The 11,577-nt window shown below is 55.2% G+C and overlaps 2 protein-coding genes across 3 annotated transcripts in view; both read left to right on the top strand.

The window, feature by feature from the left end:
• Positions 1 to 1,481: 1,481 nt before the first annotated feature.
• Positions 1,482 to 7,906, top strand: LOC122160680 (E3 ubiquitin-protein ligase HECTD3-like). The gene is made up of 21 exons (XM_042819473.1): positions 1,482 to 1,830; positions 1,922 to 2,082; positions 2,336 to 2,428; positions 2,763 to 2,898; positions 3,128 to 3,243; positions 3,436 to 3,549; positions 4,446 to 4,528; positions 4,649 to 4,814; positions 5,030 to 5,111; positions 5,377 to 5,559; positions 5,649 to 5,701; positions 5,805 to 5,869; positions 6,023 to 6,126; positions 6,220 to 6,339; positions 6,482 to 6,571; positions 6,654 to 6,860; positions 6,985 to 7,114; positions 7,277 to 7,345; positions 7,474 to 7,555; positions 7,627 to 7,698; positions 7,800 to 7,906. The coding sequence occupies exons 1-21, from the start codon at positions 1,519 to 1,521 to the stop codon at positions 7,879 to 7,881; spliced, it is 2,520 nt and encodes an 839-aa protein (XP_042675407.1). The 5' UTR covers positions 1,482 to 1,518; the 3' UTR covers positions 7,882 to 7,906.
• A 488-nt stretch (positions 7,907 to 8,394) lies between these two features.
• Positions 8,395 to 11,577, top strand: part of EIF2B3 (eukaryotic translation initiation factor 2B subunit gamma) — a 92,716-nt gene continuing 89,533 nt past the window's right edge. Inside the window, exons 1-3 of one of the 2 annotated variants that reach the window (XM_042820010.1) lie at positions 8,395 to 8,429; positions 8,602 to 8,749; positions 10,509 to 10,648. In XM_042820010.1, coding sequence (XP_042675944.1) covers positions 8,602 to 8,749; positions 10,509 to 10,648 — 288 coding nt within the window. In that variant the 5' untranslated portion in view covers positions 8,395 to 8,429. Of the gene's footprint in view, positions 8,430 to 8,601; positions 8,750 to 10,508; positions 10,649 to 11,353; positions 11,458 to 11,577 lie in introns of those variants that run through there. The other variant, XM_042820011.1, reaches the window with a different exon arrangement.

Genomic DNA, 11,577 nt, shown 5'->3' with positions numbered 1-11,577 from the left:
AAAGGCTCTGACCTGCTGCCTTGGCCGCGGGCAGGAATGCTGGAGAAGAAATCTTCAGCATCACACTAGGAGAGCAGCAGGGTGAGATGGGGTTTGAAGTGGGCCATCCTCAGTCCTTTCTGGATGCTGATGGGGTGGAATCCATGCTGCTTTCTCTGACTTTGCCTGCTTAGCAGTGAGAGAGGCCAGCAGGAGGGTGGGTCGTTTACCTAGGGAACTTGAAGAAGGAAAGGTGAACTCTAGTACTTTATTGCAGGGTGTGGACAGGTGCATCTTGGTTTTTATTTTGGAGGACTTGACAGTGAGGTGACATCTGTGGGGATGGTGAGGCCCTGTGGTATGGCAGTGTGCCCATTACAGCAGGAGGCCAGGGGCACTTTCATGAGTAGCACAGAGAGCTGTGAGCAGGAGCCAGAGCCAGTGCGTTCCCCTTCTATTGCTGAGACTGGATTTGGTTGAGGTCGGTGTTTGGGCCAGGAACATCCTGAGATGTTACTGGGCAGAGGCTATGTCTACAGCTGGTTAATAGGTGTGCAGGGAAGAAAGAGCAGGGGGGATCAGTGCTGTGACATCTCTGAGGAACCCTTCTCTTCCCCCAGATTTCAGCTTGCTGAATTGTCCTAGGATAGCTTCAGGTGATTAATACGCACGTGTAGACTAGCTGTTCTTGTTCTTCCACTGCTACCCTGAAGTATGACAAGCTATAAATAAGCAGATGGGAGCTGTCTGTCCCTACTAAAATAAAATGAACTAACCAACCCCTGGTGCTGCTTCTATTGATGTGTCTGCTGAGGGATCTGTGTAGTGCTGTTGTGTTATACGGTGCTGGAGAGGGATGTCATGAGCTGGAAGAGAAGCAGATTGTGGTCCTGGGGCCAGAAGAGCCCGGCCCTGGGGCAGCTGCTATTGGGTGACGCCCCAGGGCTGATGTTATCGCAGGCAGGGATGGAGCTGGACTATGCCCTGCTGTGATAGTAGGCAGCTCAGGGAGAGACCTTTGAGCTCTGCCAGCCTGTGCTGAACGCAGATGTTGTGTGCCCAGCCCAGGGAGCTCCGTGCAGGGTGGGGCTGATAGCTCCCACCACCTCACCCCGGTATGTGACAAGCGCCTGAACCACGATGTGAATCATCGCGAGGTGACCGAGTTCAGAGTTACAGGTGCCCCGGGGCGGGTTTCCGTGGTACGAGCCTCCGTGGGCAGCGCCGTGCCCACCCCTTACTTTCCCCTGTAGCGTGACCCCAGCAGCCTCTCTTCCCCGACGAGACGGAGCTTTTCCCGGCGTCCGGCCTGCTTGTGGGGCTCGGGGCCGGGCGGTGCGGGGGCGACGGGAGGAACGCGGCCGCTTCCCGGCACGGCGGCCGCGGGTGGGGCGATGACGGCGGCCCCGGGGACCGGAGGCGGAGCCGAGGGCGGCAGCGGGCGGAGGCGGCGGCGGCGGCCGGGGTTCCCGGAGCCGGGCGGAGGGGGCGTCGCGGTGCGGGAGCTGTGCGGTGCGGGGCTCGGAGGTGCGGAGCGCGATGCGGGCGGGCGGAGAGGCTCCGCACCAGGTGCTGGGCCGGCTGCGGTTCCTGCTGCAGTGCAGCGAGTGCTTCCGCCGCTCCCGGCCGCTGCCCGCCGCGCTGTGCTACGTGCCCCGCGAGGTGCAGTACAAGATCTGCAAGGACCCCGCGGCCGCCGCCTCGTCCCGCAGCCTGCTCAGCGTCTGGGACCGCCCCGGGCCGGCGCGGGGCTCCAAGCGGGCCACCATCGAGGTGCAGAAGGGCGGCTGCCTCCGCGCTACGGGCGAGGAGTACCGAAACAGCGCGGGTCTGTGGGTGAAGCTCCGCAAGGTAACGGCTGGGCGCCGGCCGGGGGCACTGCCGTCGGTTCCGTGCCCGCTTCGGGGCCGGGGTGTGTCACTTCGGGCCGGGTGTGCTTTAGGAGCACCTGGAGGAGAACGGGGTCTGTCATGAGCTGGAGGAGGGCTGGGTCCTGGCGCAGCGGTTTGGAGATGGGGGAGATAAGTTGGTGCCGGTGGATCCGGTGGAGAAGATCCAGCAGCGACACCAGACCTTTGGAACGGATTACAAACCTGTGGCTAGGTAAGGCCCACACAGCTGCATCCCGCTGCCATGCAGTGAGACCTAGAGAGGGACCCAACCATTCCAACCCCTTGGCTCCCCCAGACAGCCATCCCTGCTATCCCATTAGTCTATGGAGTGACACCAGTCCTCCCAGTGCTGTTCCCACAGCCCTTGGGCACTGCTGGCACCTCTACACCAGGCTAAGGCAGGAATCGCGTAGGTAAACCAAGCACTGACCCTCCATTTTCTTTTACATGATCCCTTCATTTAGCTGGGAACAAGTGGTGGACCTGACATACACCATGCAGTTGGGAGAGAAGCCTGTGTCAGTCGAGCCGGACGAGGCTGTGGAGCAGAAGCATCGGTACAAGCACAGCTCGCGGAGTGGTACCACAGTGCCCTGGGGGAGAACATGTCTGCAGGGCTGGGAGGGCGGGTGATGGCTGATGCCTTCTGCATCAGTGCCACCCCGCGATGGCCTTTGCTCCAGGGCCTGTTGGAGCAACTGCGTAGTACTATTCCTGCTGGGCTGGGGTGGCCATAAACACCTGGCATAGTAGTGGAGATGCAGCTGCTTGGGGCCATCCTGCGTGCTGACAGCAGGATGCTGGGGCTGCCTTGATTTGGGCCACGGCGCTGATGGGTGGGTTTGGGGCACAGTGTGGTCTTCTCATTCTGTTAGCACGGATTCCCCATAGGTCGATGCCTCCAAATTGGAGCTATGAGCGGGACATGGAGCTGGGGCGCTTCCTGTATGACATCACCGAGAGGGATCAACACTGCAAGGACTGCTTTATGGACCACCTCAACAGCATAGAGGTCTCCTCACAGCTGGTGCGTTGTGGGGCTCCATTGTCCCCTACACTCTGCTGTGGCACAGTTTGCCCAAGCATCCCACAGCTGCAGGGAGAATCACCTCCATGAGAGGAAGGGACAGTGGTGGTCTCTGCAGTTTTAATGAAGCTGCCAGGAGATGGGCATCTGCAGAGAAACCATCCTGGGCATGGCTGTGGTTTGCCCAAAGGTGCTCAGCTTCCTCCCTCTGCTCGTTGCGCTCTTCCAGGATGACTTCAAAGTAACCTACCTGACAGACAACCAGGGAGAAACCTACTGGGAGAGCAGCGGGTCCCCTGGGCAGCACTGGGTGCGGCTCCACATGAAAAAAGGCAGCGTCATCAAGTGAGACCTGAGGATGTCCCTTCCCTGGTGGTGGTTGTGGCAGGGACATAGTCTTCTTCTCGAGCGCAGCTTTTCCTGGGCTGCAGCTCGAGATGGAGGCTCCTGGAGGACACAGCCCCTGGGACGCCTCTGGGGGCATCTCTGAGCAGATCGGGATGGGAGGACAATGCTGCATCGTGCTCTTGTCCCCAGGAAGCTGTGGCTGATGCTGAACACATGCATCAACTCCTACGTCCCCAGGCGGGTGGCTGTGTACGGAGGGCCAGTCAACAGGCTGCAGCACCTGAGAACTGTCTTAATCAAAGAGTGAGTAACGAGAGAGGAGCAGCCTCGGCCCAATTCCACCTGCCAGCCCAGCACCTTCATTTCTGCTTCTGAGCTTCATCTGTGCTGTGTCAGCTGAGCTGCAGCTTCCTCCCAGCTAGGGGTTTTGGAGGGCATTCCTCGTCTTTCTTGCCTCTGGGGGTGCACCGCTGCTGCTGCCTGAGTGCTTTCTGAGCACCTCTGCCATGCTGTAGCTGCAGTGCTTTACCTCCCCATCTGCCCTGCAACCTCATAGTGCCTTTCTTGAGATGGGCACCCAGAAGTGTAAATATTTCCTTCTCCTCCTCCCCCATGACTCGCCTGTTTGTACTTTTTGGATGATTTCTGTTTGAAGAAACACCTGTGAGACCATCGAGGTCCCTTTCCCGGCAGCAGGAGCTGTCTCCACTCTGCATGCCGGCAGCCGCAGTTGTTTTTCCCTGCATACCCATCAGTCTTTGCAGGGACCTTGGCAGAGGCTTCGGAAACACCAGTGAATCACAAACTGACTCACTCGTTCTCTCAGATCACTGCTTCCTCCAAAAACGGACCACCCTCACTGTGCCTCACTCTTATTTATGTGGCCAGCTCTGCTCCAACGTCTGTGCTGAAGCAGCCGCTCATGGCCACTTTGCCTTCCTGCCCTGCTTTGTCTTTGCTGACTCTGTGCTCTTTCCTGGCTCTTCTCTGGATGCGGTTCCCACCTCCTTCAGGACGTCCTCTATGTTGTGGGCAGCCACTCCTCTCTGCTCCATCCCCTCCTGCTGCAGCCCTGGTGAGGCTTAGGGGCTTTCGCCACTGAGGACTTTAGGATGCTGGCATGCCCTTGGTGGGAACCCAGCTTTGTCTTCACCAGGGCTGTGCCCTGCAGTCTTGCCATTAATCCGTGCTGCCTGCAGGAACAGCTATCAGGATGTATGTATCCTACGTGACATGAAGACCCACATGCCAGTACTGGAGATCCGCATCTTGGAGTGCCGAGGTGAGCTCACGCATGGGGTGAAGCCACCTCTGGCTTTTTCCCAGCCCCACCAGCTGCTTTGTGGGGCCATGGGAGGAAAAGCTGGCATGCACCTACAACACTGCTGTCCTTCCCTGGCAGAACAAGGGTACAACGTCCGGCTGCGAGGGATTAAGTTCAAGTCCTTCTGGGAGAGGGACTTGAGCCTCAACGCAGACATGTTTCAGGCGGCCCAGCTGGTGCGCTACCCGCTGCTGGAAGGGGTGGATGCAGACGTACTGTACCACAGGGCCATAGTTATCCAGAGGTACAGCATGGGGACAGCAACAGGAAGAACAATGCTCTGGCCTCTAGCATGTGTCATGCTTAAAACCTGCAGGCTCCTTTCCTGTGTGTGATATAGACTTTGCCTTATGGTTCCCCATTCAAGCATAGCTGCTTTCAGTGCCTGGGGGTACTGTGCTTGTTGTGGGGCTTGGAGACCCTACACAGCATCCTCAACTTCTCTTCCCTGGTCTTCAGGTTCATCCAGCTCCTGGACAGTGTCCTGGGGTACCTGATCCCCATCTCCGATGAGAGTGACAGCAGCTTCAGTGTGCTGAGGGTGAGCATTCTCTGGGCTCCTTTGAGATGATGTTGGTAGGACCATAGCATCCTGGGCTGAGCTGGGTGGCCTGGGACATGTCCCCATTTTCTCTGCACTTTTCTTTGAGCCAAGGAAGACAGACCAGGGCTCACTCTGCTGTTCTATACTTCAGCTGCTGCTGGAGGGATGGGGGAGCTGAGCATCCCCTGTGATGCTGAGGAGGGAAAAAGAGGGCATGTGGGGCAGGATCAGGCCTCTCACCCCGTTGCGTATTCTCCATTAGGGCATGAAGCCGTTCCTGCAGCTGTGCAAGCTGGGCAAAACCCTCGTCACCCATTGCCTGCAGAGCTCGGAGAGCAGCCCACCTTGCATGCTGCCAGAGCTGCTCATCAACCGGCAGCTGGCCCGTGAGCACCGGGCTCACCCTGAGCTGGACCCTAGTGGCCGGAACACAGTCTTCACCCAGGTACAGCAGCAATCAAATCAAGTGCTTGATAATTTGGCATCATTCAGCATCACTGCCTCTCCATCCTCCTCCATGATGTTCTTCTGCAGGTGTATGAAAACCTGAAGCCTTCTAAAACCAACAATCATCTCCTAAACTACAGGTGGGTTTTCAGCTTCGTGTCACCTCCCTGGAGCAAGATGCAGGTGACCAGTGCTGCTGTTCCTCTCGGAGGAGGTTTGCACAGGGCTGTTGCTTCCCCACAGGTGGCCTCAGACCCACAGCCAGTGGTGGAAGTGTGACTTCACCACGGAGGGCATCATTGATAACGGTGAGAGCTCTCCTGTCCCTCCCTGAGCAGAGTTTGGGGGTCTCTGTTGTAATGGTGCCCTGCTCTGCACATGTGCCCCATGGGTAGAGGTGCAGGTAGTCAAATCCTGCAGGCTCACTGTGTCCCACACTGCAACCTCTGTCTCCTTTGCAGGCGGGGGTTTTCGGGACTGCCTGACAGACATCTCAGAGGAGCTGTGTCCCAGCTCTGGTGATGTCCCCGTGCCACTGCCCTTCTTTGTGCGCACATCCAACCAGGTTTGGCACCCCAGCCCAGCAGCATCCTCACAGCAGACTCTGGGCCTGAATTAGGCCCAGAGGCTGAATTAGATCTCGGTCTCCCCCCCACAGGGTAACAGCAGCAGCGACACCAGGGACATGTATGTCCCCAACCCCTCCTGCAAGGACTTCCCTAAGTATGAGTGGATTGGACAGCTCATGGGAGCAGCCCTGAGAAGCAAGGAGATTCTGGTGAGCATAGCACTGCCTGCCTGGCTGGCAAACAGTTTTGATGTGGGTCAAATCCATGCCATCGGTTCCCCTGCCACCATGTCCCTTGGCTGGATCATCCTCAGCTGGTGCTGGGGTGGACACATCTCCAACCCCTCTGCAGGTCCTGGCTCTGCCCAGTCTGGTGTGGAAGCAGCTGTCAGGAGAGGAGGTCATCTGGAGCAAGGACTTTGCTGCTGTGGATGTGGAGCTGGTGAGCAGGGTTGGGACCGTGCCCTGTGCTCCCATGGCTGCCTCCAGCTCTGCTGTGACAGCGTTGTCCCTTTGGCTGGCAGGTGAAGCTGTTGGAGATGCTGGAGGAAGTGGACAGGGAGGCCTTCAACTTCATGTTTGGCAAGGAGCTGACCTACACAACGGTACGGAGCGACCAGCGTGTGGTGGAGCTGATCCCAAAGGGTAGCAGCACCGTGGTGCGCTTTGAGGACCGCAAAGAGTTCATCCGTCTGGTGCAGAAGGCTCGGCTGGAGGAGAGCAAGGAGCAGGTAACGCCACAGTCCCGGCCATGCAAGGGGAGGGATCGCTTGTCAGGTCCTCCAGGTACTCTCTGTTTGGCCTGGTTGTTCACAGTGGGTTGGGGAACTGCTGCGGTAACATGGCTCTCCTCAGGTGGCAGCTATTCGTGCCGGGCTGCTCTGCGTGGTGCCCCAGGCTGTGCTGGACCTGCTCACCTGGCAGCAGCTGGAGAGGAAGGTCTGTGGGAGCCCTGAAGTGACGGTGGATGAGCTGAAGAAGTTCAGTAAGTAGCGGGCAGCATTAAGCTGTGCTCATGGCTGCTGCTCGTCCTCCGCCTGCGTTCTGCCCTGTGTGGAGACGAGTAGCCATCCTGCACCCTGGCACCCCACCTTGCTGTCCTTCGCGGAGCTCTACTCACAAAGCCCCTTTGTGTTCCTTGATACAGTCACCTTTGAGGACTTTGACAGCACCCGCATCCAGCAATTCTGGGATGCCCTCAAGAACTTCACCAGTGGTGAGCGACCACTGTCCTGCTCTTCACCCACTGGGCCGGGCCTGCAGGGTCACTTTTTCCCCTGGGAGTGTCCCTTGGCTTTCCCAGCTCTGAAGGTGACCCCAGCTCTGTTCCCTGTCCTTTCTCAGAGGACCTCAGCCGATTCCTCAAGTTCATCACCGGCCGCAGCCGCCTCCCAGTTCAGCTCAGCATCTACCCAGACCGAAACATGTGAGTCTGGCTGTCCTGCAGGCTGTGGTCCTGCCATGCGGACCCCTGACCCATCTCTCCTTTCTCCCAAGCCCTGAGCGGTTGGACATGATGCCTGAGGCCTCCACATGCTCCTGCTCCTTGTTCTTGCCCAAATATTCCTCGTGAGTTTGCCTGGGGATGAGGACGCTCAGCCTCCCCACCATGGGGGGCAGTGGAAGAGTTCGGGGACAGCCCCAACCCTAACCTGGTGTCTTGCCCTCAGGGTCAAGACATGTGAGGAGCTGCTGCGCTTCGCCGTGTATAACTGCATGTCCATCGACACTGACAAGAACATCTGGGACTAGTGGCAATAAAACCACTAATTGGTTACAGTTGTGTCCGTGGTGTGGAGAGCGCCTTGCGGGGGCTGTGTGTGTTGTCCTTTTCCCGGCCATGGAAGCACCCCCATTCTTAATTCTTATCCTCTTGTCTCCGTGATCCTTTGGGTTCACTGGTTCCCTCCCACCTCAATGCAACCAGATTGTGGCTTCCGGCTGCCCGGCTGGAGATAACCCCCCCTCCTCCTCTCCCCTCCCGGAAATTGTCCCCCTACAGACCACTCCCTGCATTGCATCCCGCAGCCTCCCTACAGTGCAGTTCCACTCCAGGCCGCACGGGGGCGCTGTGCCTCCCCGCAGCCAAACGGCAATCCACGGCTCGGTGATCCCGCGCTCCTCCCCTCGGTGCTCCTTTCGCTGACCCGGCCGCCAAGCTGGGAGGTGATCGATCCGATCGGCGCTCTCCCGCCGCTCTCCGACATCGATGCGCTCGGCTCTCCGGACGCATGCGCACTGCGCGCCGGCGCCGCCATTGTGGTTCTGTCAGAGAGGTGCTGGGCGCCGGCGGAGCGGAGGTAGCGGCGGGGCCGGGCGGGAGCGGTGCGGCGGTGGCGGGAGAGAAGGGGAGGCCGCGCACGCTTCCGAGCAGCCGAGAGGGGTACAATGGGGCCGGGCTGAAGCGAACCGGTGTAACCCCGGCTCGGTCCGGTGCTGCCGTGGGTGAGTGATGCCGTTTCTGTGTGGCAGATGGAGTTCCAGGCGGTGGTGATGGCGGCTGGAGGCGGCTCCCGCATGACGGACCTCACCTCCAGCGTCCCGAAACCGCTGCTGCCGGTGGGCAACCGCCCCCTGCTCTGGTACCCGCTGAACCTCTTGGAGCGCGCCGGCTTCGAAGGTGAGGCGGAGCCCGGGGTGGGGAAGAGGGCAGGCGGCCCTGCTGCCTTCCTGGCACCACCTCCGTCAGTCGTTCTTCCACCTGCGACTGGAGCCGCTGTTCCCAGTGTCGTGCCTTTTAGCTACAGGCTACATTCCTGTGCATGCTCCCTTCTCACCCCTTGTCATTCCCCTCTGGCCCCCCACCAAGGCTCTCCTCACCCATACACTTTTCCTAACTTTGGCGTCTTTGCTGATGTTGTTCATCAGAAGTCTTCTCTGCATTTATTTCTGTGAGTCATTAATAACAGTGGTGTGAGCTGCACGTCAGCTCTCTTGGATGGCTCCTGGTGCGTTGTTCCAGTTTGGCCTGAAGTTCAGGGTTATCTGCCCTGTGTGAGGCATTTAGTCATTGCTGCAGAGGGCAGCTCAGTGCTGGGCTTCAGGCAGAGCAGCAGAGGTGGAGCTGGCAGCCTTGTAATGCTTGCTTTTGTACTTTGCTTTTTTGCTGCTTCTTTTATTTCTCTAAAGTGACTGCGTTGCAGAGCATCTCTTTGACATTCTGTGCTCTGTGTTGAGAATGTGACTTTTTTCCAGACCAATGCTCTTTTCTTTGGAGATGTACCAGTTAGCATGCACGATGTATTCACATTAGCTTATTACTGTTTTGGTGTCTGAGAACAAAGGGAAAAATAAATGTAGGCCTTTGCCTTTATTTTGTCTTGTTAAGAAATCCTTGAGAACCTTCATGTGTCCTTTGAAAACTTGGCCACGTGAGGTTACACATGCAGCTTCAGTAAGTAACTAACTACCTCCTTGCTTTTCTTGCTTCTGCTCCCTGACCAAACAGCACATTCTTGTGTAAATTGTGCAGTAGTATGGATTCCTTCCCTGGATCATAATTTTTATTATTTGTTAGGTGGCAATTTGGTTCTTACTACTTGCTTGTGCTAACAAATAGGTATTCCCCAGTCTGATTCACTGCTTCCCTTTTGTCCCAACTGCAAGCATGTCATCCTTCCTAATATTTAGGCCTTTGTCCTCCTCACCAAATTTATGCTGAAATGTGGGCTTACAGCCTCCACCTGACACCAGTTCCTTTTCCACTGGTTACTTCTTGCCCCAGTTCTAGCTGGCATCCTGCACAGGAGTAAGAGGAGAGCCCTCCAGTAGCTCTGGTACCAAACTGTCACACAACTCCTATACAGCTCTCCTGTTTACAGTTCTTTTTCTGTTAACAGTTTCAGGAGGACATCATTTTTGACCCATGCAGATATATTCTTATCATGGTTTTGTTGTATGGTAGGAACTTCTTAGGCAAAGGGCTGTACTGTTTGCTGTACTTTGTTTAAAATCCTGTGGAGAATGCAATGGATGGGTGGTGATTTTTTAATTTTTGTTATTTTCTTTTTAACTTGAGTGTGTGCCTGCTGCTTTTTCTTTGAGGTGAAGGGAAAAGATTTCTCACTTTTCTGTTTTCTCATTCATTTTTCTTCCTACAAAGCTTCTGTTCTCATATTCTTCGTTTTTGAAAATTTGTGCATGCCACCATTGATGTTCTTCAAATACACTTTTGCCTTCTCTTTTCTAGGTGCAATGAGTTTGTTGTTCACAAACTACTCCATTTCTTTGCCAAGCTGGTGATGGCAATAGTTTAACCAATGCATTGCTATGCTGTGTTTGGTGGTGGTGTCCAGAGAACTATACAGCATTGGGTAGGGTGAAAGGCAAAGCTCCAGAGTGTTGCTGCTGCTTGATCTCATCCCGCTTTCCTCTTCTAGAGGTCATTGTGATTACAAGAAAGGAGATCCAAAAAATGCTAAACTTGGACACAAAAATGAAGCTGGATTTTGTGTACATCAGTGACAACGCGGACATGGGTACAGCAGATTCGCTGAGGCATATTCACCAGAAAATAAAGGTATTTGTGTGCTTTATTGACCTTGACTAGAACACATTTGTTTAAACTCACCCCTTTTTTTTTTTCTTTCTTTTTTTCCCCCATTACACTTTAATACCCTGAGAGCTGTGCCACGTAATGCTATTGCAGGTAGCTGAATTTCCCAATCTGCGGAAGCTCTGACTGCTGTGAGGTCACCTCACAGGGGAACCCAGACAAGGACTTGAGCAGAAATGATAGTTAGGAAGGCCTGAGCAAATCCAGGCTGGGCACTCGATGCGTTTTAGTCCTTGTTAGCTTTCTGGCAGGTTAATAAAGAGGTTGTATTTGCTCATATCATTTTTTATATGGTGTATGTTAGCTGTTGTCCAGTTTGTGCCTGGGAAAGCATTTCTGGAGAGGTGCAGTCAGTTTAGGCAAGGCACTGATATGTGAGGAAGCTTGGGCTTGGTCCTTTCCATTAGGCTTCAGTTTTCTGCTTGTAGCAGCTTGGTCATGTGATGAGCTCTTCGATAAACAAATGTGAAAAAGGGCTACTTACTGCAGTTGGATGCTGTTCTAATAAAAATGATTATTTTTTGAGTTTTAATTTCTAACTGCAGAAATAAAAATGCTGCAGTATAAGGCAGAAATGCTACTTGGAGCTCATACCAGGATCTGGGATGGAATTTTGTTTATGTGGTTGTCATATGCTTAATCTTTCTGATTTGTTCCCTGTCTGTTTAGGCCATCTTAGCCAAATTGTCTACTTAAACAGAGGTTGCAACAGAACATCAATGGACCATTTAAAGTCCGGAGATGTCTTTTGTCTTCTTCAGGCTCTGTTGAAGGTAATAAACTGCAGTATAGCAGGCTGTATACTTTCAAGGTAGACTCCAGTCAAGACAAAAAGAAACTTTCCAGACAAATATGGGTGTCCAGGTGGCACAGTGAGACAGGTTTTGTAAGGT

This window comes from Centrocercus urophasianus, unplaced genomic scaffold (genome assembly GCF_019232065.1).
Source record: "Centrocercus urophasianus isolate 14NV4802_14NV808 unplaced genomic scaffold, USGS_Curo_1.0 seq_18, whole genome shotgun sequence".
In the NCBI taxonomy this organism is placed as follows: domain Eukaryota; kingdom Metazoa; phylum Chordata; class Aves; order Galliformes; family Phasianidae; genus Centrocercus; species Centrocercus urophasianus.
The sequence above is the reverse complement of the archived record's forward strand: the minus strand, read 5'-3'. Positions and strand labels throughout refer to the sequence as shown.

Bases quoted from the DNA above. Each gene is read 5' to 3' on its own strand.
- LOC122160680 (XM_042819473.1), top strand. From the start codon at position 1,519: ATGCGGGCGGGCGGAGAGGCTCCGCACCAGGTGCTGGGCCGGCTGCGG. The intron at 1,831-1,921 runs GTAACGGCTGGG...GGTGTGCTTTAG, and splicing joins TGTGGGTGAAGCTCCGCAAG to GAGCACCTGGAGGAGAACGG. The intron at 5,112-5,376 runs GTGAGCATTCTC...ATTCTCCATTAG, and splicing joins GCAGCTTCAGTGTGCTGAGG to GGCATGAAGCCGTTCCTGCA.